This window comes from Physcomitrium patens, chromosome 16, assembly GCF_059467195.1.
Source record: "Physcomitrium patens ecotype Gransden chromosome 16, ASM5946719v1, whole genome shotgun sequence".
In the NCBI taxonomy this organism is placed as follows: domain Eukaryota; kingdom Viridiplantae; phylum Streptophyta; class Bryopsida; order Funariales; family Funariaceae; genus Physcomitrium; species Physcomitrium patens.
The window spans coordinates 1677443-1701446 of NC_143425.1; the positions used below are offsets into that span (position 1 = coordinate 1677443).

General features: G+C 38.5%; 2 protein-coding genes across 2 annotated transcripts; one reads left to right on the top strand and one right to left on the bottom strand.

Annotated features, from left to right (window-relative positions):
* Window positions 1-12691: 12691 nt before the first annotated feature.
* Window positions 12692-14967, top strand: LOC141044376 (ran-binding protein M homolog). The gene has a single exon (XM_073539902.2). The coding sequence runs from the start codon at window positions 12969-12971 to the stop codon at window positions 14370-14372; it is 1404 nt and encodes a 467-aa protein (XP_073396003.1). The 5' UTR covers window positions 12692-12968; the 3' UTR covers window positions 14373-14967.
* A 1529-nt stretch (window positions 14968-16496) lies between these two features.
* LOC112293496 (acetylornithine aminotransferase, mitochondrial) lies at window positions 16497-20578 on the bottom strand. Its single transcript, XM_024542973.2, has 7 exons — window positions 19823-20578; window positions 19476-19583; window positions 19077-19313; window positions 18497-18764; window positions 18063-18247; window positions 17463-17690; window positions 16497-17195 (listed from the first exon to the last, which is right to left on the bottom strand). Exons 1-7 carry the CDS (start codon window positions 20039-20041, stop codon window positions 16890-16892), a joined length of 1551 nt encoding a protein of 516 aa, XP_024398741.1. The 5' UTR covers window positions 20042-20578; the 3' UTR covers window positions 16497-16889.
* Between the last annotated feature and the right edge of the window lie 3426 nt (window positions 20579-24004).

Consider the following 24004-nt stretch of genomic DNA (forward strand, 5'->3'; position numbering starts at 1 on the left):
TAAATATTAAAATTTGGCAAAAGAAAATATTCTTAAATTTAAAACTTTTATATTTTTTTAAAATAATTAAAATATTTTTAAAAATTCTTTAAAAATATTTATACAAAGTTTTTAAATTTTTATTAAAAAGAAATTTTATTAAAAAGTATTAAAAAGTATTAATTTTATCAAAGAGTATTTTAATTTATATATATATATATATATATATATATATATATATATATATATATATATATATATAATAAATACTAAATATAAAATATTCATTATATCTTTGCTACCTTACTTACATAATTAGAAGAAGGAGAAATGAGGCCTTGATCTAAACTTCATTGAAGCTATGTATAGAACGGGTAAATTAGTTAGTGCTAAAATTTTGACTTTAGTAGATTAGAACCGGTATTGATGAAATCAGGAAACCAATAGTCATGTGAAAGGTTCCAAGATACAGTTAACTGACAAAAACCGGTTGGAATCTGAAAAAGGGTATAGTAGGAGAAAGATTGATTAGCTTAGGGCCACACTTGTGAGTCTTAGAGCCGGGGTATGCTTGGGTGCTACCTCTATTTTTTCTATTTCTTTCCTTTTGTATTTTGATGTTTCGTTGTGTTTATAAAGAGAAGTTTATGAGAATTGTGTGTTGATCACAGTGTTACAGTGAATGTTGTATTGGACCAGAGTTGGTTCTATACATTGCACATGAAATAGTATTATAGATTGAGAGATGATAGTTTGAAAATGATTGAATGACCATTGAGTTGGAAAATATAAATGAAGTTAGAATTACAGAGAATTGATAAGAAATTGAGAATGTTGTAATTGAAGTTATTAAATTAGACATGGTACTGAAGAATTAATATTATACAATTCAGTGATTGGGAATTAACTTATTGAATATCAAATGATTATATTCAATTAATGGTGACCTTAACAATTAACTCATGCGACAGTTCTTTCCCTTGTGTTTGAACCGATTTAAACTATACTTAATTCAGAAATTGTGGCAATTCGGATTTCTTGATTACATTTTGGCACCGGTGCCGGGGAAAGACAACAGTTATGAGTGTTGAGCATTAATTGAGAAATTTGATATTGAATGAGGAGTTGTAAGATTGGAGAATTGTGGTAATTGTGAAATGATTAAGAAAGAAGGAGATTATGAAATAAAAGGGAAATGATATTATGATACATCAACATGATTTTGATTATGAAAGACGTATTAAACAAAAACGAGACCGACAATTGAGATTGGCTGCAAGGAATGTAAACCGTATTGTTGGAGAAGTATTACAGAAAAGGAGGAGACGACAGAGTTGGATTAAACCGTGGTTGCATGCATGTCGACATATACGATCATATTCAGTTCCTGAGAGGGAGGCAATATTTCAGAATTACATTCTTTTATCTAAATTACCTCTTTCATTGGCAGGAGACTCTTCTAGTTTAATAGTTAAGTCTGTCAAACGATTTGTAAAGAAAAGAATATTTACCAAAGAATTCGGCTCATTATTTCAAGGAGCATTATTGCCAAATAAATTTAAACAATTGGAGTTACCTGCTGAGGTATTAAGTAGCCCGATGGAAGAGATTATTAAAGACATTGAACGAATTACGGAATCAAAAATTATCACACTTCCGATTTTACCACCAATTGTATTATTACCAATCGCATCGGGAGGTGTACCCAATGTTTTTACAGGACCACCGGTACCACCAATAGGGCCAATTGGACCAGCAGTACCAATTTCTGTTCCAATGGGTTAAGTAGGAGATCGAACTACAAGTATAGCACCACTACCAATTTTTAGCGGATGGCCCGGTGCTGATCCAGATCAACATTTATCCCAATTTTTGACCGCTTGTGTAGCCAATAATGGACAAACAGAAGATGTGTGGTTAAGATGGTTACCTGCAACTTTGAAGGATACCGCTTTCGAATGGTATAATCGACAACTAGCGGGTTTGTTTCCAAATTGGGAAGCTTTAAGAGCTGCTTTTCTTCTTCATTTTAGACCAATCGGATATGAAGATCGATTGAGAGAACAATTAATGCGAAGTCATATGATACCAGGAGAGGCTGTGGAGTCATATTATGGGCGAGTAGCTGACATAATTCGCCGTTGGCCCAATAATCATTTACCTGAAAATTTCATTTTATCAATATTGATCAATGGGCTCTATCCACCAGAATTGAAAATGTTTGTTAAGGAAAATCAATCCGCCACAGTTGCATTATCGCTTGTTAGAGCCAAAGTGTGGGAGGAATGTCATTATGACCGAATCCTAAATTCAAACCCGACACTAATTCCTACTCAAGGATCTTCTAAGTTTCCAAATTGGAGTAATTTAGCCAATAGTATTACTAGAGCAATGGCACTTGCGACCCATTCTACCATACCAATCCAAGGGGTACTTAACCCAGTTCCGTTACAAGCTGTACCATCTCCGATGGCAAGCACTTACCCTCAATTTGCACCGTATCAACCGCCTGGCATTAATACGCAGGAATTACCTATGTTACCAGGTTCGAAAGAAACCAACGAAACGCTGTTATTGAATTTAACCAAGAAAATGGAAGAATTGGCAGTAAATATGGCCAAAGAAAAAGAGAAACGACCAAAGCAGACCAATTTCCGAGCCAATGTATGGTGTACCAATTGTAAGGGACAAGGTCATATGGTTCAAGATTGTTCTTCACCAAGAAACATGAAAATTCAATGTATGAATTGTGGGGGGAAGCATGCGACTAATAACTGTTGGTATTTGTCAAATCCACATTTTAATAATACCATGTCACCATCAATGTCATGGGATGTAAATCAAATTCAAGGGAGCAACGGTAATGGATGGAATGGTAATCGATTTAATAATCAAAACCGCAATTATTCTAATAACCAAAATTTTGGACCTAATTCTCAGAAGTTCCACTTAAATCAATAAAATTATCAAGGAAATAACGGGTTTATGCCCGAGCCTTCCTTACAAATGGGTCAACCAGGATCATTTACTCAGGCTACTTGGAACATACCAAGTCGTTACATCCCAATTGAAACTTCCAATATACCCAGTGGGATGGGACGAAAACCAGTTCGTTGTTTTTGATGTCGCCAGTATGGGCACTATGCGAATGAATGTTCTAACTCTAGTGCTTCGGAAGAATATGCACCAATTTGTGGAAATTGTAAACAATCGGGACATACAACAGCCCAATGTAACGCACCTTTTAATTTTAATAATCGCAATCAGCAGGTTCAAATTCAAAGTTCCCAAGAGGATACCAATCCAGTTCTTCAAGACTCTCCAGTTAATCATATTGAAGTGGTCCAAGCAATACAAACTCGAGGTCAACGGAACCTTCAATCAATTCTTAAAAAGAATAAAATTATTGAAGAACAACCTGAACCAATTCAAAAGAAGGCGACTATATTCGCAAAACCAGCGAACCAATTGCGACCAGTATTGGTTCCTACCGATTCATTCAATTCGACTCCGATTGCACCAGGAGGAGTCAATTCTCAATGTCCAGTACAATCAATTCCAATAGAAACAGTACCAACGTTATCGCATATTCCAATATCTGCACCAATCGAACCACCTAATTTTGTTTCGCAATCCAATAAGGTTTCGATATCCAATCCAATTCAGAGTATGCCAATTTCTAAGGGATTGAAGTTTCCAAAGACTCGACGGAAGAAAGCGTTTGGCATTACTACTGATTTAATTCCATATGATATATTAAAGGATCTTGATGAAATCCAACTAGCTATTACCATGAAGCAATTATTGGCTATAGCATCAGAGTGTCGTTCTACTCTAACTTCTTCATTGATACGACGAAGACATCGAGACAAAGAGATTCATGAGGTGAGTTTAAATCCGGATCTTGGAGCACCTACAATTGATGTTACTATTGACGGAGTTTTAATCTCAGGCGTCCAAGTAGACGGTGGTTCTAGTGTCAATCTGATGACAGAGGATACCATGGAGAAATTGGGTTTGACTAGGTTATTGCCTACTACTTTATTACTACGTATGGCAGATCATAGTAAAGTCCATCCGATGGGAGTTTTGGTAGATGTGGAGACAATTATTACGAGAATTGCATACAAGATCGACTATGTAGTCTTTCAATTGAAGAGTTCTGCGTTATCATATCCAATTTTATTAGGTAGACCTTGGTTATTTCATGAGAAGGCTCGTAATGATTGGAGACGGGGGACCTTGACGATTGGAAAAAAGCGCAATAAAATTATTTTGCAAATGTATCCAGTTTTCTATCATGGCGAATCACAAGTATCCTGCACGGAATTTACTTCAAAAGGACATAGTGAATCAAGCGACGATGAGGATCCATTTCATGGAAACGAACAATATGAACAAATTCAATCTCTTACAAAACATACAGGAGTTATTTATCAATGTGGTGGACCAGGGGAGTACTTAATTCACCAAGAAGATACTGACAATTCTGACCATGCCATTGCAAGATGGATGAACAATTATGCAGTCAACCATATTAGTGCGATGGAGCCAGAAATGGATGGTGCCAATTCATCAGAATTGATAACGGGTTCAGAACCGGATCAACAACTGGAAGCACCGGAATTGGTAGAACCAGTTTGTCAGGAGATTAATCTGGGATTAGAGACCCAGAGTCAACCCATTCAAGTTTATGGTGGTATACAAGGACGAGAGCTTCAAGATTGGATCAATTTTTTCCATAAGCATAAACCTGCATTTGCTTAGACTTACAACGATTTACGAGGGATACCGGCGGAAATTGCAGAACATAGAATTGTGTTAGAAGAAACTGCGAGACCAATTCGCCAAAGACAACATCGGCTGAATCCGAAGTATTCGCTGTTAGTAAAAGAAGAATTGGATAAATTATTATGAGTTGGATTTATTTACGAAGTTTCATATAGTGAGTGGGTTTCTCCAATTGTAATGGTACCTAAAAAGAATGGAAAAATCCGCATTTGCTAAGATTATCGCAAATTGAATGTTGTTACTAAGAAAGATTATTTTCCATTACCCTTTACGGACAGTATATTGGATGCAGTCGCTGGACATGAGTGTTATTCCTTTTTAGATGGGTTTTCAGGGTATAATCAAGTAAAGATTGCTAAAGATGACCAATTAAAGACCACGTTTACAACTGATTGGGGTACCTACGCGTATACAGTTATGCCATTTGGGCTATGTAATGCTCCAGCTACATTTCAACGTGTTATGACTCAGGTTTTTCATAAATATTAGCGTAGTTCCATGGAAATTTTCCTGGATGATTTCTGCACATTTAGTAAACGTTGTGACCACTTGAAATGGCTAGGCAATTGTTTGGATCAATGTGATCACTTTGGTATATCTTTGAATTCCGAAAAATGTACGTTTAGTGTTCCTTCAGCGAAACTATTGGAGCATATTGTTTCCAAAAAAGGAATTGCTACTGACCTAGATAAAGTGAAAAAAAATAGCCAATTTACTTAGACCCGATATAGTTGCTGGTGTGCGAGGTTTTGTGGGACATGTTAGTTATTATCGAAGGTTTATCCAATCATTTGCAGTAATTTGCCAACCCTTAACTAATCTTTTAAAGAAGCCAACATCCGATGGGATGAGTCCTATTTGGACACGTGAGTGTACCGTTGCTTTCGAGGACTTAAAACGCAGATTGGTATCCGCTTCAATATTGGTCTCTCTTTGCTCGACTAAAGTTTTTCATGTATATGTGGATGCATCCAATGTTGCAATTGGTGCGGTCTTAAGTCAAAAAGATGAAAAGAATTGTGATCATCCAATTTATTATGCAAGTCGGCAATTGGTTGCTGCTGAACGTAATTATACCACCACTGAGCGAGAAGCTTTGGAAATGGTTTATTCAGTTCAAAAATTTCAGCATTATCTATTGGGATATTCTTTTGTGTTCCACATAGATCATGATGCTTTAAAATATATGATTAATAAACCTCAATTAAGTGGACGAATTGCTCGTTGAGTATTATTGCTACAAGAATTTAATTTTACAATTATTGTCAGACCTGGTAAATCTCATGCCAATGCCGATCATTTGTCACGATTAATTAAGGAGATGGGAGATGACCCCGTTCTAGATTCCCTACCTGATGCTAATTTGTTTGCTGTTGATATAATTTTGAAAGAGTATGCCGATTTAATTTAATATTTAACATCACAAATATTTCCTATAACTTTTACGGAGACAATGAAGAAGCAATTGCTTTATAAGAGCACTTCTTACACAATGATTGGAAATGTACTGTATAAAAAGGGCAAAGATGATGTCTTATGATGATGTATATATCAAAGTGAAGTTGACTTAATTTTAGACGGGTGTCACATGGATAGTTGTGGTGGTCATTTTGCTGGAGATGCTATGGCCCGAAAGGCCTTATTAGCTGGTTATTGGTGGCCTACAATGTTTGCGGATGTCCATCAATATGTCCGGCATTGTGACCCATGTCAGTGAATTGATAGACCAACTGTTACGTCTGCAATGCCACTAGTACCAATTCTAGCTCAAACACCTTTTGAAAAATGGGGTATTGACTTTGTGGGACCAATTGCACCGACTTCTCGCAATGGACAAAAGCGATATATATTGGTCGCTACGGATTATGTTACAAAATGGGCTGAGGCTGTTACTACTCGAACTGATAGTGCTGCCACTGTAGCCAATTTTCTATATGAAAATATTATTACCCGGTTTGGATGCCCTAAGGAATTGGTCAGTGACCGTAGAACTCATTTTATTAATAACACTATCACTGCATTAACAAATAAGTACGAGATTAAGCATCGTAAAACTTCTCCTTATCACCCTCGGGCTAATGGTCAAACTGAAAAGACTAATGGAATTTTATGTAAAATATTAACCAAGACAATTTCGAGTGCTGGCACCGATTGGGACACAAAATTGTTTGTGGCTTTATGGGCTTATCGTACTACTTATAAGGTTACGACCGATTCTACGCCTTTCCAATTGGTGTATGGGCAAGAGGCTATTTTATCAATTGAATTGGAAGTACCCAGTTTACAGATTGCAGTGGATGAACGCTTAGGTGATACAGCGTCGCTTCAATTTAGGTTATCTGAATTGGAGAAATTAGATGAGAATCAAGCTCACGCTTTGATGGTTATGGAAGCCATTCAAAAACGACGGAAAAGTTATTACGATAGCAAATTACAATTGAAAACTATTAAACTCAATGATTTAGTTTTGCTGTATGATAGCCGGTTTCAGAATTTTCCAGGAAAATTTCAAGTACAATGGCATGGACCTTACAAAGTTATTGATTTTTATCCTAATAGATCAGTAAAATTGGAAGATTTTTCTGGCATTAAATTGCCTACACGTATTAATGGTTATCGGTTAAAGTTATATCAAATGTAATTGTCTAATCAGTCCAAATTCATTATTATTTCTTCTTAACCCGAGGACGGGTATGTTTAATGATGAGGAGGGGAGACTTGTTAAGTACGCCGTAATTTTGATGTAACCCATTGCAACTGATAGGAGAGGGGCACTTCTGAATCAGTACCTCCATTCTTGCAATTGTAGCCGAGCAATTGAGTACACCCAGAGTATTGAGTGTTTAAGATAAGAGTAAGATTGTTCAGTTGAGAAGTATTTCGTGAGAAAATACCGAAAGAGGTGTTTTTGTGTTAGGGTGAGAGGTTTTGTTATTAGGGTTTTACAATGGCGAGACGTCTTAAGCGAACAAAAGAGAGGGATGATAGGTCAAGGAATGTGAGGTTTAGGAATGAGTTACCAGAATTGGAGCTGGTAACGTTCACAAATATGGAGAATTGCCAGATTGACTTGCTGTGGCAGAAGAAATTCGAGAAAGATTTCAAGGAGGCGGATGTTTATGGTTTCTTGCGATATTCAAGAATTTTACTGCCATTAGATCCGTCTATTGTAGAAGAATTTCTGCGACATTATGACCCATCAGATGGTTCGAGTGTGGTGCATAATCGTATTGTGGGATTGGAGGCGCCCATTCTACACAAAGTTTTATATTTGCCAATTGGAGAACTGGCCGTAGGATCGGAGGTGATGGTGGAGTTCAATCCGGAGCTATATTTTTGTTCGAAGGCCGACGCGTTTGTGAAAGGCCAAGGTTGGAAGGTCCTGGACGTTCTTAAACCAGAAGTGGGAGAGTGGTTACGATTTGTTCAGAAGAGAATGGCGTTAAATAGACATACAACATATATTGCCAAGAACTTGTTGTTCGCAGCAGTGGCTTCAATGGATGGTATGACGTTTAATTGGGCAGAGTTTGTAGCTCAACGTATGCATAACGAGTTATCATACAAGAGGACGTTAGGGAAGATTACTACATTACTTTGTTCCAATTACATCTCTGAGGTAGTGAAGTATCAGTTGAAACTCCCTCTACAAGAACAAGAGAAGGAGAAGTTGAAGAAGTCAGGGAAGGTAGTCACCCTTGAAGAAAGACAGAAGGAGACTGAGCGAGCCAAGTCACCTGAGCAGATAGTGCAAAATCAACATGAGCAAACCAATCAGCCATCAATCGTAGTGGGTACCAGTTCTAAGGGCAAGAAAAAATTGGATCAAAGACGAGAACCATCTTTAACTTTGGTTTTACCAAACCGGTTGACTGGAAAGACATCTACCCAATTCGAGGGTCAACACAGTTCTGGTGATAGATGGAGAAGTGCTAAAGAGATGTTGTTATATCAAGTGGAGACACTCTTACCCCAATTCAACAAGTTGCATAGAATGGTGCACAAATTACAAGATAGTGATGAGCTGAGTAAAGATTTGGAGAATCAGAAGAAATTGGTTGCAACTCAACAGAAGACAATTACAGAATTGGAAGAGAAGTTGGCTGAAAAAGTGACGAAGTATACAGAATTGGAAGTTAGGTTAAACAAAATGGACAAGGATTGGCGGATGGATAGAATGCTTCATCAAGCTATAGAAGATCTTTTGAAGTAGGAACGAGATCTAGCAAGGACACAATTGCAGGAATCCCTAGAGAAATGTGCAAAATTGGAGAAAGACCATCAACAGACATTGTTAGAAGTTGCTACAATACGGGATCGCATTAGAAATTTGGAAGCAGAATTGAATTTAACAAGACAACCGGTGAGTACTTCCAATTCTGAAGAAGTTGCAGAATTGAAGATCAAGCTTGATGACCATCAGAAGTATATTGCAAGGTTGGAAGAGCAAGTGCGAGTGTTGGGATTTGCCAATGAAGACTTAACTGAGCAATTGGAAAAGGTAGAAGAAGAAGAAGAAGAAGAAGAAGAAGAAGAAGAAGAAGAGGAAATCGAAGAACCCAATTTTCAGGCGCAAGCACCAGTTGAAACGATCTTATTGAATGAATTATCGGAGCCAACCAATGCTGACAACTAATAATATTAGGAGAATTGGTTCTAGAATTGGATGTTTGCGAGGACGCGACACAGTTAGGAGTGAGGCTATGTAGAACGGGTAAATTAGTTAGTGCTAAAATTTTGACTTTAGTAGATTAGAACCGGTATTGATGAAATCAGGAAACCAATAGTCATGTGAAAGGTTCCAAGATACAGTTAACTGACAAAAACCGGTTGGAATCTGAAAAAGGGTATAGTAGGAGAAAGATTGATTAGCTTAGGGCCACACTTGTGAGTCTTAGAGCCGGGGTATGCTTGGGTGCTACCTCTATTTTTTCTATTTCTTTCCTTTTGTATTTTGATGTTTCGTTGTGTTTATAAAGAGAAGTTTATGAGAATTGTGTGTTGATCACAGTGTTACAGTGAATGTTGTATTGGACCAGAGTTGGTTCTATACATTGCACATGAAATAGTATTATAGATTGAGAGATGATAGTTTGAAAATGATTGAATGACCATTGAGTTGGAAAATATAAATGAAGTTAGAATTACAGAGAATTGATAAGAAATTGAGAATGTTGTAATTGAAGTTATTAAATTAGACATGGTACTGAAGAATTAATATTATACAATTCAGTGATTGGGAATTAACTTATTGAATATCAAATGATTATATTCAATTAATGGTGACCTTAACAATTAACTCATGCGACAGTTCTTTCCCTTGTGTTTGAACCGATTTAAACTATACTTAATTCAGAAATTGTGGCAATTCGGATTTCCTGATTACACTATGCTTGAATTACGTTATTTCACATCTTCTATCAATAAGCTAAATAATAGTAAGATAGCCAATCCATTGTTGATCACCTCCTTCTTTTTAATATATAAAGTATCATATTTCAATTAATTCAATAACTAGGTTTAATATCAATTGAAAAAAAATTATTTCCATTGATTGAAAATAGTTGTAGATTGATTATAGTAATATTAAGTTGTGAGCAATAAATAAAATTCATTGTACTTAGAATGGATTTGTATGAACTATTAATAGGTGGTAGTTGTAGATTGGTTGAAATAGAATAATAGTATAATTAGATGCCACACTTTTTTTCATAACATTAATAGGTGCCACACATTGCGATTTTGTAAAAGTAGGATTTTTGGTTTCATAACCTACCACCAATTAGAATTAAATAGGCTCATATGTCCATAATGGATTCTTCAGCTAAAATATAAATATATGAATTTTGTTATTAGGCCAAATTGTGTAAAAACACTTGAAATCTTCTTGATTTCTATTTCTCTAAATGGATTTTTTTTTTATTTTTTCATTTTTATACCTATTAGATATATGCTAAAATGCTTCAATTATCAAAAATGGGTTGTCTATCTTAGTGTTTCAGCCATAGCATATTCAAAACTTACATGACTTCATTGTAGAGAGAATGTCTTTAAGTTTCTTTAAATTGACAATTTTTGTTGAATTGTTACAAAATGATTATTGTAGGAATTCATTTGATGCACATTGAGAGATAGTTGTTTTGCAAACAAGTCTTTTATTCACATCATCATTCCTTTTGCAGAACATTGTTCAAAGGGAGGACATAATGGTCAAATTTTAGGGTCTTCAACGTTTACCACACTTTAGAGCCACCACCACTCTTAAACCTAGCTCTACCAAAAAGTGTGCAAGTTAAAGCAAAAGAGAGCATTGTACCTCTTGAAATTAGGATTTTGTTGTCATCTCTATTTTATACCAAGAAAGTGTACAATTAATTGTTAAGGGGTTGTGTTGCCTATTCTAATAATAACACACATCTTCAATACTGATTTTATAGGCAATAATCCATAGCATATTCAAAACTTACATGGCTTCAGTGCAGTTGGATGGATGCCAATCATCTGTCGGGACCATTCCTTTCTCATCTCATTCATCGATTTTAACGTGCTGTGTAATCAGTTCGTTAGATAACCCCCCCCCCCCCACCTTCGGAGAAAATTACAGCACCATCTTTTCGGGGAAATCCCATGTTGTGTTGTCGCTTCCTCTCTCTTTCCAAGCAGTCTGCGATGGTGCATTCATTGCTGAAAGCCTGTTCTGTTGACGGAGAGTGGAGACAGACCCTGAAGTGAGCATCGAGAAGACATAGGGTGGGGTTAAGGAGTGCCTTGATGGTCAACACTCTCATGTGCCTCCTGTGCTACCGCACTACAATGTGAATGAAGACCAGTTGTAGCTCTGCGACTGCGGACTTGATGGCAGCCTCCATATTGATGTACTAAGAAGAAGTTTGTTCTAAGATGACAACAATTTCTCCATGTGTCGATCCCTCATGATGTCCGAAGTTGATGACTCTGCATCTGATTCTTGATCCTCATGTATATGTTTATTGTCTAGACGGAAATAAATGTAACAGGTGTTTCTCATGCATGTCTGCAAGAAGACAGAAGTGATCCTTTACATGCACTGGCTTAGCATTTTGTGTTCAGATTGTAGAGTTGAAGATTCAGATACATAGCTTGCTCAAATTTGTCAAAATGAAAGGTGCAAATCATGAGCAGAATTATCAATCGTCATCTATTTATGTTCAAAACTAATGTTGATATCCTGTGGGCACCTGCACAGTTTTCTATTCTGACGGGGAATGTGATGTGAATGTATCAACTGGCAGGATTTCTCAGCTCAGCTGTCAAACAATGAATTACTCATATTACGGAAATTTGGTAGATGTTTAGTACTATTGTAATGATTCTATCAATATGATTGATTCAGCAGAAACGCAGGAAAGTTGCCCTGAATGAACATTGTGGATTAGTCCCTTTTTATTAATGACCAGTGCTTTATACTGTAAAAGTCTAACCTATTAGTTCCGCCTAGAGCTGGCTCATACCAAAAACTTATTTGAAAACTTGCAGGAATATTCAGGAAAAACTACACAATGGAAAAATTCAACTAAACGATTCATCAACATGTCGCAGGATGTGACTCAGGAGTTCCAAGCTAGGTGTAGCTTTTACCGAGTACAACGTGGAACTGGTGCCGATCTTCCAAGAGCTTCCTACGAAGCTGATAAAATAATTTCAATCGATGATATCGTTAGCCCATCTCACTTGAACCCGTCAATCATAAAGTTGTTCAGTTTTCATGAGAGTTCACGCATTAATAGCGCTCGGTCCGCCCGTCACCCCAAATCCTAAGCAGTCTGCACACGGTACTGTAGAGTACAGCAAAGTGGACGAACGAAGAAGAGCATTCGTCAAGTTATCGTCGACCTATTTTCGAGGCCTCGTGGGAGACCGCTGCAGCCTGCTGCCAAGCCATCATCATCGGGACAAAAGGATTTGAGGGGCTTCAGAATAGTGCGACATGACTCGGAGGGCTTCCGAGGGTGGGCGATCGATCGAAGGAGCGTGCGCAGGCAGGCGGGCGGGCGAGCAGGATGGATCAGGATGTGTTGCTAGGGGTAATTGAATGAGCGATGAGTGGAGATTTAAATATGCGGGAAGCTGTGTTGCGGCGGAGGAGAGAGTAGGTGGTGGCAGTGGTATCTGAAGTTGGATAGTGAGAAGCGAGGGAGACGGGCAGGCTGGCGTCTCCGATGGCGGAGAGGTTCTGCCCGTTTGTCAGGTCGGAGAAAAGCTCGAGTGTCATGTTCAGGGCGAAGCTGGACGACGATGGGGAGGAAGAAGTGGAGGAAGAACCAACACATTTGAACACGAGTACGTGCAGCTTGTATCTGGTGGTTTCGACAGATAAACTCACTGCGAAGTACACGGGGGATGGCCGGCATGGGAATGATGTTGGCGCCATTCAAGCCAATCGGCCTGCGCCGTGCCGTCGGTGGCTGTACTACTTTGAGATGACAGTCAGGGACCGAGGACAGAAAGGCTGCACCGTCATAGGGTTCACGGATGAGCATTTTAAGAACTCGCGGCAGCCAGGCTGGGAGGCGAATAGTTATGGCTATCACGGCGACGATGGGAAGCTGTACCGTGGGCCTGGGTTGGCGGAGACGTATGCGCCAGGGTTTACTGTGGGGGATACGGTGGGCGCTGGCATCAATTATGCCTCGCAGGAGATTTTCTTCACGAAAAATGGCAAGGTGTTGTCAGGTGTGTATAAGGAAGTGAAGACGCCTTTGTACCCGACCATCGGATTGCACAGCCCTAATGAGAAAGTTGAGGTCAATTTCGGACAGCGAAAGTTTATGTTTGACGTAGAGTCGATGATTTTGGACGAACGAGGTCGGAGACAACGTGCGGTGGAGAGCCTGCCTCTTCCTCCTACTGCCAGCCATAGTATTGTACGTGCCTTTCTAATTCACTATGGCTATCATGACACTCTTATTGCATTTGATGCCGCATGCGGTGCTGCGAGTGGGGACGGCAGCGTGGGCTCCATTGCGTCGGTAGAGTTCCTTCTGCATCAGGATACGAATGGTACGGCGGATGATGGCATGTATGCATTGGACAAGCGGAAGTTATTGCGACGGCTGATAAGGGAGGGCAATGTGGATAGTGTAATCACAAACCTTCAGGAATGGTATCCACAGGTTAAGGAGGAGCATTACTCTACTATCTTATTTCTTTTGCGATGCCAAAAATTCATTGAGTTAATAAGAATAGGGCAAGTGAGCGATGCTGTGAATCTTGCACGATCGCAGTTGGCATCGTTCTTTGGAAAGTGCCAAGATCAGGACCTATTGCTGCATGATTGTTTAGCATTATTGGCGTACGAACGGCCTCAAGACTCCCCGATGGCTTATCTTCTGCAATTCGCTCAACGGGAGATGGTGGCAGATGCAGTGAATGCATTTATATTGGACACCAATCCCTCCATGGAAATCGCAGATAAGTCTGGAAAACCTCCTCAATCCGCGTTGGAAAAGCTACTACGACAGCTTACAGCATGCCATGTTGAAAAGCGGTTTCTGAACGGATGTCAAGGTGAGGTGTTCCGATTACATCGCATACTGCAGGGAGGCAAGGACGGCGGATGGTAATGTGGAGAATTTTTCAATTTTCTTTTGTCTGTTGTCTGTGCCGGACTTATTTTCACGTGTCTCTGTTGAATGCACTGTCTCAAACAGTGGGTGGCAGAGGAGAGGGTTGCACAGCCTGTAGATAGCATAGAGGGTGAGCTAGACAGAGTACAATTAACCTTCCAATTGATGAATTCTCAGGTTGGATCCCTTGGAAGTCAGAACTGACTTGCTTTGGAACTCCAAATCACTGTTCGCCGTATATCACTTGGGAATGTGTAGTGAGTGCTCCGTTGTTTGATTGAACATTGTCTTATTTGTTTGAAGTATTCTTGTCAGACTTCTCAAATTTTTAGTAGCGTTTTACCTCCGGCATGAAAGAACGCATGAGACCATATGCCTTGATATCGCACTGAGATCGAAGGTGGTCAGAATTTAGGTTTAGGAATACCTATGCACTTCATGTGTGTGTCAATCGTTAGAGTTGGTGCAGGGACTAGCGATTTTAGCGTAAGAGTTAAAATGGAAAGTTGTGTGAGGCAAATGTATTTCGCTGTAAGTTCGAATGGCGAAACTTATTGCAACGCTTTGCACGTCGCAAGAGGATATTGACTTACTCCTGTCGTTGTCTTGGAAATTCCTTCAGCGTTCGTATAATATTTTAGGACTAAACTTGAAGGTTGAGACTTCAGTAGCTACTGCTCGACATTTATGCTGCCCTCTCATATGAACAATGATCTTTTCTTTAAACATGTTCACTATGGATTCCTTGCAACTTTACAGTAGATATGTTCAGCCGCATGATTAGAGCAGGTATCAAGGTTAAACTTTCGGGTACATGGGAGGTTATCACCAAAACCATTGTACAGTCTACATAGATGCAGCACAGGCATGCATTGGCAGTTTGGGAAACGTGTCTTGACTATACTCAAGATGTGATACATTCCATTAAAAGGACTGTTAGTAGTGTAAGGGAAATGAAAGTTCGTGTTCTGCCACAGATTCTCACACAACAGCCAATCTTAGTAGAGGACACCTTCGCTTTTGTACAAAGGTGAGTAGAGGATGAAGCCCTTTTCATGCATGCCTGTAACACCTAAGAAATTCTGTATCATACTTGTGTGCCGTGACATTTACTTCTGATACAATGCTTTTGTCCGAATTGATATTAAGATGTGATCATTTGTTGCTTTGTTACAGATCGGGTTTGTGTACTCTGAACCCAGTGTATTCAAAGTCTGTACTAAGAGTGGTAGAAAACCTATGGGCAAATCTGTAATTTCAGCTCATGCAGTCACTTAAAGAAAAAGTGGCTTGTAGCACTAAATTGGCTTTGGTTCCTCTCATTACATTATTAGTGTCTAAAGGAGTCTACAACATGGCTCCATTGACTTGTGTATTAGCTTAAAACATGCCAACAAAAGAGTGTAATTTGTAGTTCTTTTTTATATCACATTTTTCACTTCTAAAAAAAATTGCTTTTCAAGTTTTACATGTCTTGAATACCATGTAGAAGATATGTTTGCAGTAGTTCTTCTAATTACAATACTAATTAGAGATTTAAAATATTTGCAAAAATTCATCAATAAATATATTTCATAGCATGAAAATAAAACTTATATTTTTACATTCAATCTATATATGTTTTAGATGGTATTTGTTGACTATGCTTGCTATGCAAATCATTATTATTTACTTTTGAAATGCAATGCTTGGTTTTTTCTCAGATAAATAAAAATTCGTGTGAATGTGGTTACTGTTATAAGCACTAATGTTGTTTGGCACTTAAGAAAAATAAAGTTTTTGGATCTTAAAACGCAAAGATCACTGTTATAAATGTCACAATTTCAGATTTGAAAGTACATATACTTCAAAAGTCTTTGCTTGCTGATATTGTACAACTTTAAGTCCAATCAAATTTTGCAATGTTATATATTACATCTATCTTTTCCCAAGTTTTTTACATTCCACAAGACTTTCATCATATGTATTACAAATAATATGAATTTTATTTTGAATTGATCATTGTTGGAAGGTATAAACGATAGAAACCTTTTGAATATGCTATCGATTTGTTTATTTCTGAAATTTCGACTTTCGAGTTCAGCGAATTGGGCTAAATTAGCGCACAAAATACGTGAGGAGTTACAGAAATAAAACAGTTCACTGAGAGAATTCACTTCATTCAGGAAGCACATTTGCACGCTGAATAAGGACAATACAATGAACCAATCTTGCCACAGCCTTGACCAGCTGTAGGCTTCACTCTCTTAACTGCTGAATGCTAAGCTCAAAGAAACCGATGAAAGATGGACTGGCTGTACCAGCAAACTTAATTGCGTTTCAACAGCACTTGTCAATCCACTGAAAGGTTACACAAAGCCCCAAAAAAATCCTGGTAACTAAAGGGCTCCATTTGTTACAATCGTTAATTGATGTTGATCTTAAACATCATGTTGTGGCCTGCAACATTGCTTTTTGCAACAGCTCACTATTGGTGTTACCACGACATATCTAACCTAGAGCGATCTCAGATATTCACAAATTTAAAAAAAGGGAAGACATGCATCCCGCAATGATATCCACAGCTCGATTGAGCTCAGCTTCAGATATGGTCAAAGGCGGAGCCAACTTAACAACATACCCATTCCCAGCTGTCAGTATGAGAAGACCTGCCTGCAGAGCTGCCTCAACAAGCGGTGCTGCAGGCACATCCAACTCAACGCCGATTAGTAGACCCACCCCACGAATCTCTTTCACGTGGGGATTTGTGCCGATCTTTTCTCTTAGTTGAGCGCGAAGATGACCACCTTTAGCAGCAACATGCTCTAAAAAACCTGGTGCCTGCAAGGCACAAACATTCGCAGCTCATTTGGCACCAGTAGTGTATATCAGCAAATCTCTGAATACCACTTCCCTAGAGCATTAGATGCAAGTAACTATTCCAGTATTAATCTCTCTCCTCCGATAGCCCATCATCGTCAGCTTTGTTGGCAAGAACAACAACCGAAATATCTCATACTATGAAGAAAATAACGTATACATTTCCCCCTAAGAAAAATGTTGTAGCTCACAGACATTCTCATTTCTTCTAATGAAGAAGAAGTGTACCTGAATGCGGTCCAACACAGATAAGGCAGCCTGACACACAAGGGGTCCCCCGGCGAATGTACTGCCATGATCACCTGCAGAAATGGTGGAGGCCACAGCCTCTGTGACAAGAACTGCCCCAATAGGAAGTCCACCGGCCAAGGGCTTAGCAAGCGTCATCATATCAGGCTGGACTCCATAGGCTTGGTGTGCCCAAAGCAATCCCGTTCTTCCAAGACCACATTGAACCTGCAAACATTGGCCAGCATTCATGAGCTTTCAAATATCGCTACAATTCAGCCCTGTAAAAGATTGACAGGATCACATGGCACGTTTCAACTCCTTACGAGCTCTTCTGCTCATCTATGCCCTCAATACGCTGCTGGAAACTCAGGTGTATCTTGTGGCTTGACTTTGACCCATAACTCATCATCTGCAGTGGGTTGTTGCAATCCAAAATACTAGTAGGGTAAAAAGAAAAAAAAGGACAAGAAACATGGATTGCATCAAAATCTTCTACTGAGATTCTTTTATTAAATCAAACTCTTGCGTGTTGTGTAGAAGCTATTTTTCCGTTTTCAAAACGATACTTGCATTAGCAATTTGCTACAAAAAGAATACCTCGTCGAAGATAAGAAGCGCCCCAGCCTCATCACAAAGACGACGGAGACCTCTGAGGAATTCTGCAGAGGCGGTATGCACTCCTCCTTCTCCTTGAATCGGTTCCACAAGAACAGCAGCCGTTCGATCCCGTCGAATTGCTTTAGCAGTTGTTTCAAGATCTCCGAATTCCACGCAGTGCGCACCTGAATAGCACGGGCTGTATATCAGCATACTAGGACAAGTGAAAGACAGTAAGTAGATTAGATCATCTATTAATATCCATATTCTTTGCGCAGTTTTCTTCACAACTGATGACTGATTCAACCTACGGTACGGCAGTGTTGTGATAAAAATCTTCTACAGTTGAACGTTCAATTTCTATTATAAAAAGCAACTAGGAGCCAGCAAGTTCACCTAGATACAAGATTACAAGCTTTCGAGCTCATACAAACCTGGGGCGAGGGGCTCAAGGTTGAGTTTGCTAAAATGGGACTGAGCCCCTGAGGTTCTCCCATGAAAGCCACTGCTGAATGACACAAGCTCGGATGCAGGTCTCAATTTTCCAAATTTTATCCATCGGGTGTCGCCTTTTCGATTGCTTATTACTGTTTGATATTTTCTAGCAAATTTAATTGCAGCGTCATTGGCTTCAGTTCCAGAATTCGTAAAAAATACTCGATCTGCAAAGGACCATTTCACTAGACGCTCGGCAAGTTTCACCTGAATGAAAAACAATCAAAATGATAAGCACAGCTTGCATATCATGATCTTTCCGATAAACTGTACACCCGGTGTTCTTGAATGCAGCACACCTGATCGTTATAACAAGCTTCTTCGGATAGTGAAAGAAAAATTGCAAATTAAAAGATATCAGTGAACCTGAATTCGATTATTATTCAAACGCTTTGTACTAAATTACATCCACTACGTCAGACAAATCCTCTGATGATAATGAGCGAAGCAAACGTTTCCAGAGAATATCTGCCAGTGTAAGAGGAAGTCAAGTTTGTGAGGAGAAACCTCACAGCTCACCTGGGGCACGGTGTGATAGAGATTGCTGACATGTGCAAGATTAGCCGCTTGGTCATTGATAGCTTTCAGCCATGTAGGATCACCATGTCCCAAGGAGTTGACAGCGATGCCGGCTGCCAAGTCCAGATACTCCTTGCCTTCTGTATCATAAAGTTTGCACCCTTCTCCTCTCTCAAAGACTACAGGGCTCCGCACATAAGTTGGGACAAACAGACGCGCTTCGGCATCAATCACAGCCTGTGTCATTACCAACAAGATTTCCCAAACAACTCAAAAAAAAGAGAAAAAAACGTACACATTGATACATTGATACTCTCTCTCTCTCTCTATCTATCTATCTATCTATATATATATATATATATATATATTTAACACTGTGAAGATAAGAGGGATACTAACCTGCTTGTCAAGTCGGAGGATTTCTTCATTATCTGCCGCCAAGGCTGCTGTTGCCGCTTCGGCAGCAAGTTGAATGTCACGCAGCCTCTCCTCTTCATCCGTAAGCACCTGCATGGGACATGTAAAGGCTACAATTCTTATCATGTTTCAAACTGAACTGTACAAGAGAAACTGAAACCGGTTACTGAAAAAGCACTTCTGTGGCTAACCAAACCATATGCTACACACCTTGCCGTGGCGATCGTGTGTATCGATATACATAAAGCTGCTTATACATACCTATGCACATAACTGATTGTGAAGTTTTCTTTTGGGCGTTAACAGTAGCGTAGAAGTTGGGTACACACCTGCACATAGGGACTACCTTGTTGGCTGATTGCGCAAACTTGTAAATCCTCTGTCTTTCCATACCTTCTTTCATATGAACACGAATGCGCAAACGATAATGTCGAGCTCCAGACAACTCGACTTGGACCACAAGAAAACAAGTGTCGAGCACCGCTTGCATTTATCCCACTACATTGAGCTAATGAGACCATATTGCAACTCTTGCTTCCCTCGACCATGGTTGGTGATTCTATCGCTACCCTTAAATATAACAAATCCCCACCTTCTGCTATGCGGTCCCCTTCAGTTCAAAAACGCTAGTCCTGACTCCTACCACATTTTCTTCAGTCTCCTAGCTTTTCCTTATGACATTACCATCACACAAGCATTGCCCGTCCCCTCCGCTGCATTCCCTCCCGGTCTCCCTCACATGATCTACGTCATCCGCACCATTTGATCTCAAGATTGCTACCCACTTTCTCGGACTTCCCTTACCGCTTTCAATCACCACAATCCCAGCCACTCCCCCGTTACACTTGCTACCGACCACGCTCAAACGGAGTAATCTCGCTCACATTCCTCAAACGGACATAAAATTCCTAGGACGTGTTCGTCATCTACACCCACAGCGCACCTCCGCGGCACGAGAGAGCACAGTAATGCAACGCCTGACCGCTAATTCCAAATCCAGAACAACAGCACAGCTGATCTTCAGATTACCTCTCCGCTTTATACCAAAAAACCCTTAACCGTACCGTAGAGAGTGGGAAGATCAAACACACGACGTCGACACATCCCGGTCCGGATAAATATTCGACACAAAGGCACCCAAAGTCGGAAGAATCTGCGCCCAGTCACGCAACTTTTATCTGCTTTTCAACCTTCGCTGGCCTGACAGTTGCGGTGAACTTTTCGGCCTTTTGCCACATCAGCTGTACAGCAAATGTGTCCTATCCTCAGCGCAGGGCACCCCCGAATAGCGCGTCCTACTTGGCTGCCTGCAGCCGTCGTCCCCCCTCGCGATCCCCATCAGTCTGTCGAATGCATGCAGAGAGCGCATCGGCCTGCGGGGTGTCCAGTGCCCCTCGTCATACCCCATCGCATCGCAGCAGCACAGCCTCGGCATTTTGCAGCCTTCGGAAATCCCCGCCGAAGCCAGGTTGGGTTACATGGAGCGCTGCCCACTTCTCCCCCCCCCCCCTCTCATCACTTCATTCCGGCGAGGTCCTAGCAGATCTTGGCTTCATCCCATCTCCTCTTTGTGACAAGCATTAATTAGTTAATTCAAAACTAAATTAAATTAAAACTATGAAAAAACCGAAGGTATTGTTAATGCCACCACAGTTTTGCTACTGTCACCACAACCTGCCATTCATCACTTACCATCGACACTCATTTTCTTTTTCAATGTTCTTAAATAAGAATAAGTTTTTTTTTTATTACCACATACATTTTTTTAAAGTTATTAATTTAGGATAGGTCTTTTTTTGATTGGTGTTCAAAAATAATATAAGAAATTATAACAGAAAAAATAGTTGGAAATAAAAAACTAAATAAGTATGTCAATTGGGTGACATGTTGGAGTGGCAGTTCCAAAAACTGTGCTGACATTAGCAACATCTAAAAACAATACCACAATTATTTCATCTATAAGCTTTACATAATCATAAAGATTTTCTGTGATATTGAAAGATTTTAGTATTAATAAACAAACAAAAAATATTAGATTTCAATTATTGTTTTTCCATCAAAAAGTAATACATGGATTTTGTAAGGCTCTTTTTTATGGCTATGGATTGTTGGTTGTTTAGGGATTTTGAAATACAACTACAACATTTACGGAAACATCAATTGTTTAATGATTGCATTGATTGCTTCAGAATTTTTACACAAAATGAAAATGACTTTGTAAAATAAATTAGAAAATAAATAAATAAAACACTGAATAGCAACTATGACATGTTTAAGAGCCTTTTGTGGCAATGAGTGCCTTGTATCAACTTCAGGTTTTCTTCATGTCCCAAAAGCACTTGCTAAAACAATTCTACATATCTTCACATACCATAGAGCAGCGCTTCTAGAAATATTGACCATGGTACCAAGGGCAAATAAATTCAAATGAAAAGCTGTTTAAAAAACAGAGGAAGAAAAAGAAAAATTACTATTAAGATCACAAGGTTTGTATGGTACACTTACTTGTCAAATCTTCTTGACAATGATTCATTGAGAATTTACAGGAATACGTGTCTAGCGAGACAAAACTTTTGATGATTCTCAGCATCCAGGGAGGAACCACACTTAATGGACAAAATTAGATAGCTATCATGTCAATTAATAGACTAGTGAAACCTAGTTTTTCTATTAGAATCCAAACCATCACAGTTTTAGCTGAAGATGTTTCATTACTAAAACTACAACCCTATTTGGTGACATATAGTTCTCATCCTTAGTCAATCTAACATAAGAGATCAGTCTTTGTAGGATTTAGACACAAAAACTCAAGAAGGAAGAATTATATTTTCCATATAACCTAAGATTAATTCAGCACAAGTCAAAGTAATACCAAGTGCAATTGCCAACCCAATGATGTAACCTAATAAGGTACCAGATATACCATCATCTTGGCCAACTTTAGCAATCATGCTTGAGTTTTTAAATTCTATAAATTCATTTAAGTCTATACTTGAAAATGGTGAATTCTCTCAGGGTGAAAGTCTGAGGTCAAAGACAAATTCTTCTATGTACAATAATAAATCAGATCCTAATTCTACATTGTTTTGTTTGGCAACAACTGAATTTCTCAATTTATATGCAGGTCTTCATCCACTAGCCCATTGTTGTCTTTCAAAAACCTTTAAGAATGTCCTTCTTTATCTTTCTTCTTTATTTAGTTATCGCTTTATTTAATATTATGTGGATTATCTTCTGCATACTTATAGGCACCTCTAGAATTGATATCTTTATATGATCTTAATTTTTGAAGTCGTACAAAGGAAGATAGCACATACTTTGTTTTTACGTCTTTAGTAGCTAAAATTTATAAATCTTCATGACCATAGCAACTCATACTCTTGTAATAAGCACGTAAACACATATGTGAAATTGACAATATATCAACTACTTTGAACATTTTAGTAAATTAAAACTTATAAATATTAATTGTAAGTATAGACTTCAACAAATGTAAAGAATTTGAAAACTTAAGATAACCATCTTTTTATTTCTTCCAACTATGTAGAGATATTGACTTAAATCTTGATTGTCTTGTTAGGTGATCATAATTTTTAAGCTTTTTTGATGATTTATGTGCAACTAAAGTTACCAAAGCTTCTCCATCTTGTGTATGCTATGAACTTCTTGCCCTTAAAGGACTATTTGTTGATGACCTACTAGATTTAGGAAGCTATTTTGTTAATCATTAAGTTTCCAAAGAATCCATTTCTTTCTTTGTACAAATGCTCTTATTGTCTAGTTTATTAGGTCTTTTCTATGCTTCCAAGCTGAAGATGGATGATTGGTCCAAAAATTCTTTTATGGATTTTTTCAAAAGCTTGTGTATCATGATATTGAGATGATTTGTTTTGTCATTATCTACAGATGTTGTTTCACTATCTGTTTCAACTAAACTAGTAGGAATGTCATTCCATTCAAGCTTTTCATTCAAAAATGCATATTTGGATTCATAATCTATCTTAGGTTTTAAATCCAAAAGAAGTTTCTACCTAAGATCACCTTCAATGTCAATCTATTGCAATATATAACCTATTACATCAAATTCTAATGAAGAATTAAATTTGATATTTTTAATATTTTATATCTTCTAAGTATTATCTATAGTTTGTAAATTTATCATATATATAAAATATAAATTACACTTAGAAGCAAATGTACTCCCTCTTCATCTAACATCAAAATTAAAATGACTACCTTCTTTCTCAATTAGAGGTCCACATTAGCAAAACTATGTTATTTGTGATATAACACCAAAACCTTCTATTACAAAAATCATTTGACATTAAGAACATGATATATTTGCTTGTGTAGTTAAATGGAGAATGGAGACATAAGATATTGCAGGAAAAAAACTTAAGTTCAAATTCAACTAAAGCAACACTAACTTAGGCTTCCAAACTTTGAGTTGCTCCACTTGGCACTATGGCTTAGTAAATGTGGCTTGAATTGCAATATAATATTGTTCACTT

What these genes read in the sequence shown, in the direction of transcription:
- LOC141044376 (XM_073539902.2), top strand. Translation starts at nt 12,969, where the DNA reads ATGGCGGAGAGGTTCTGCCCGTTTGTCAGGTCGGAGAAAAGCTCGAGT.
- LOC112293496 (XM_024542973.2), bottom strand. Translation starts at nt 20,041, where the DNA reads ATGGTCGAGGGAAGCAAGAGTTGCAATATGGTCTCATTAGCTCAATGT. An exon ending in AAGGTAGTCCCTATGTGCAG is followed by an intron (nt 19,584 to 19,822) that starts GTGTGTACCCAA and finishes TGTCCCATGCAG; the next exon opens with GTGCTTACGGATGAAGAGGA. An exon ending in TCCTCCGACTTGACAAGCAG is followed by an intron (nt 19,314 to 19,475) that starts GTTAGTATCCCT and finishes GTAATGACACAG; the next exon opens with GCTGTGATTGATGCCGAAGC.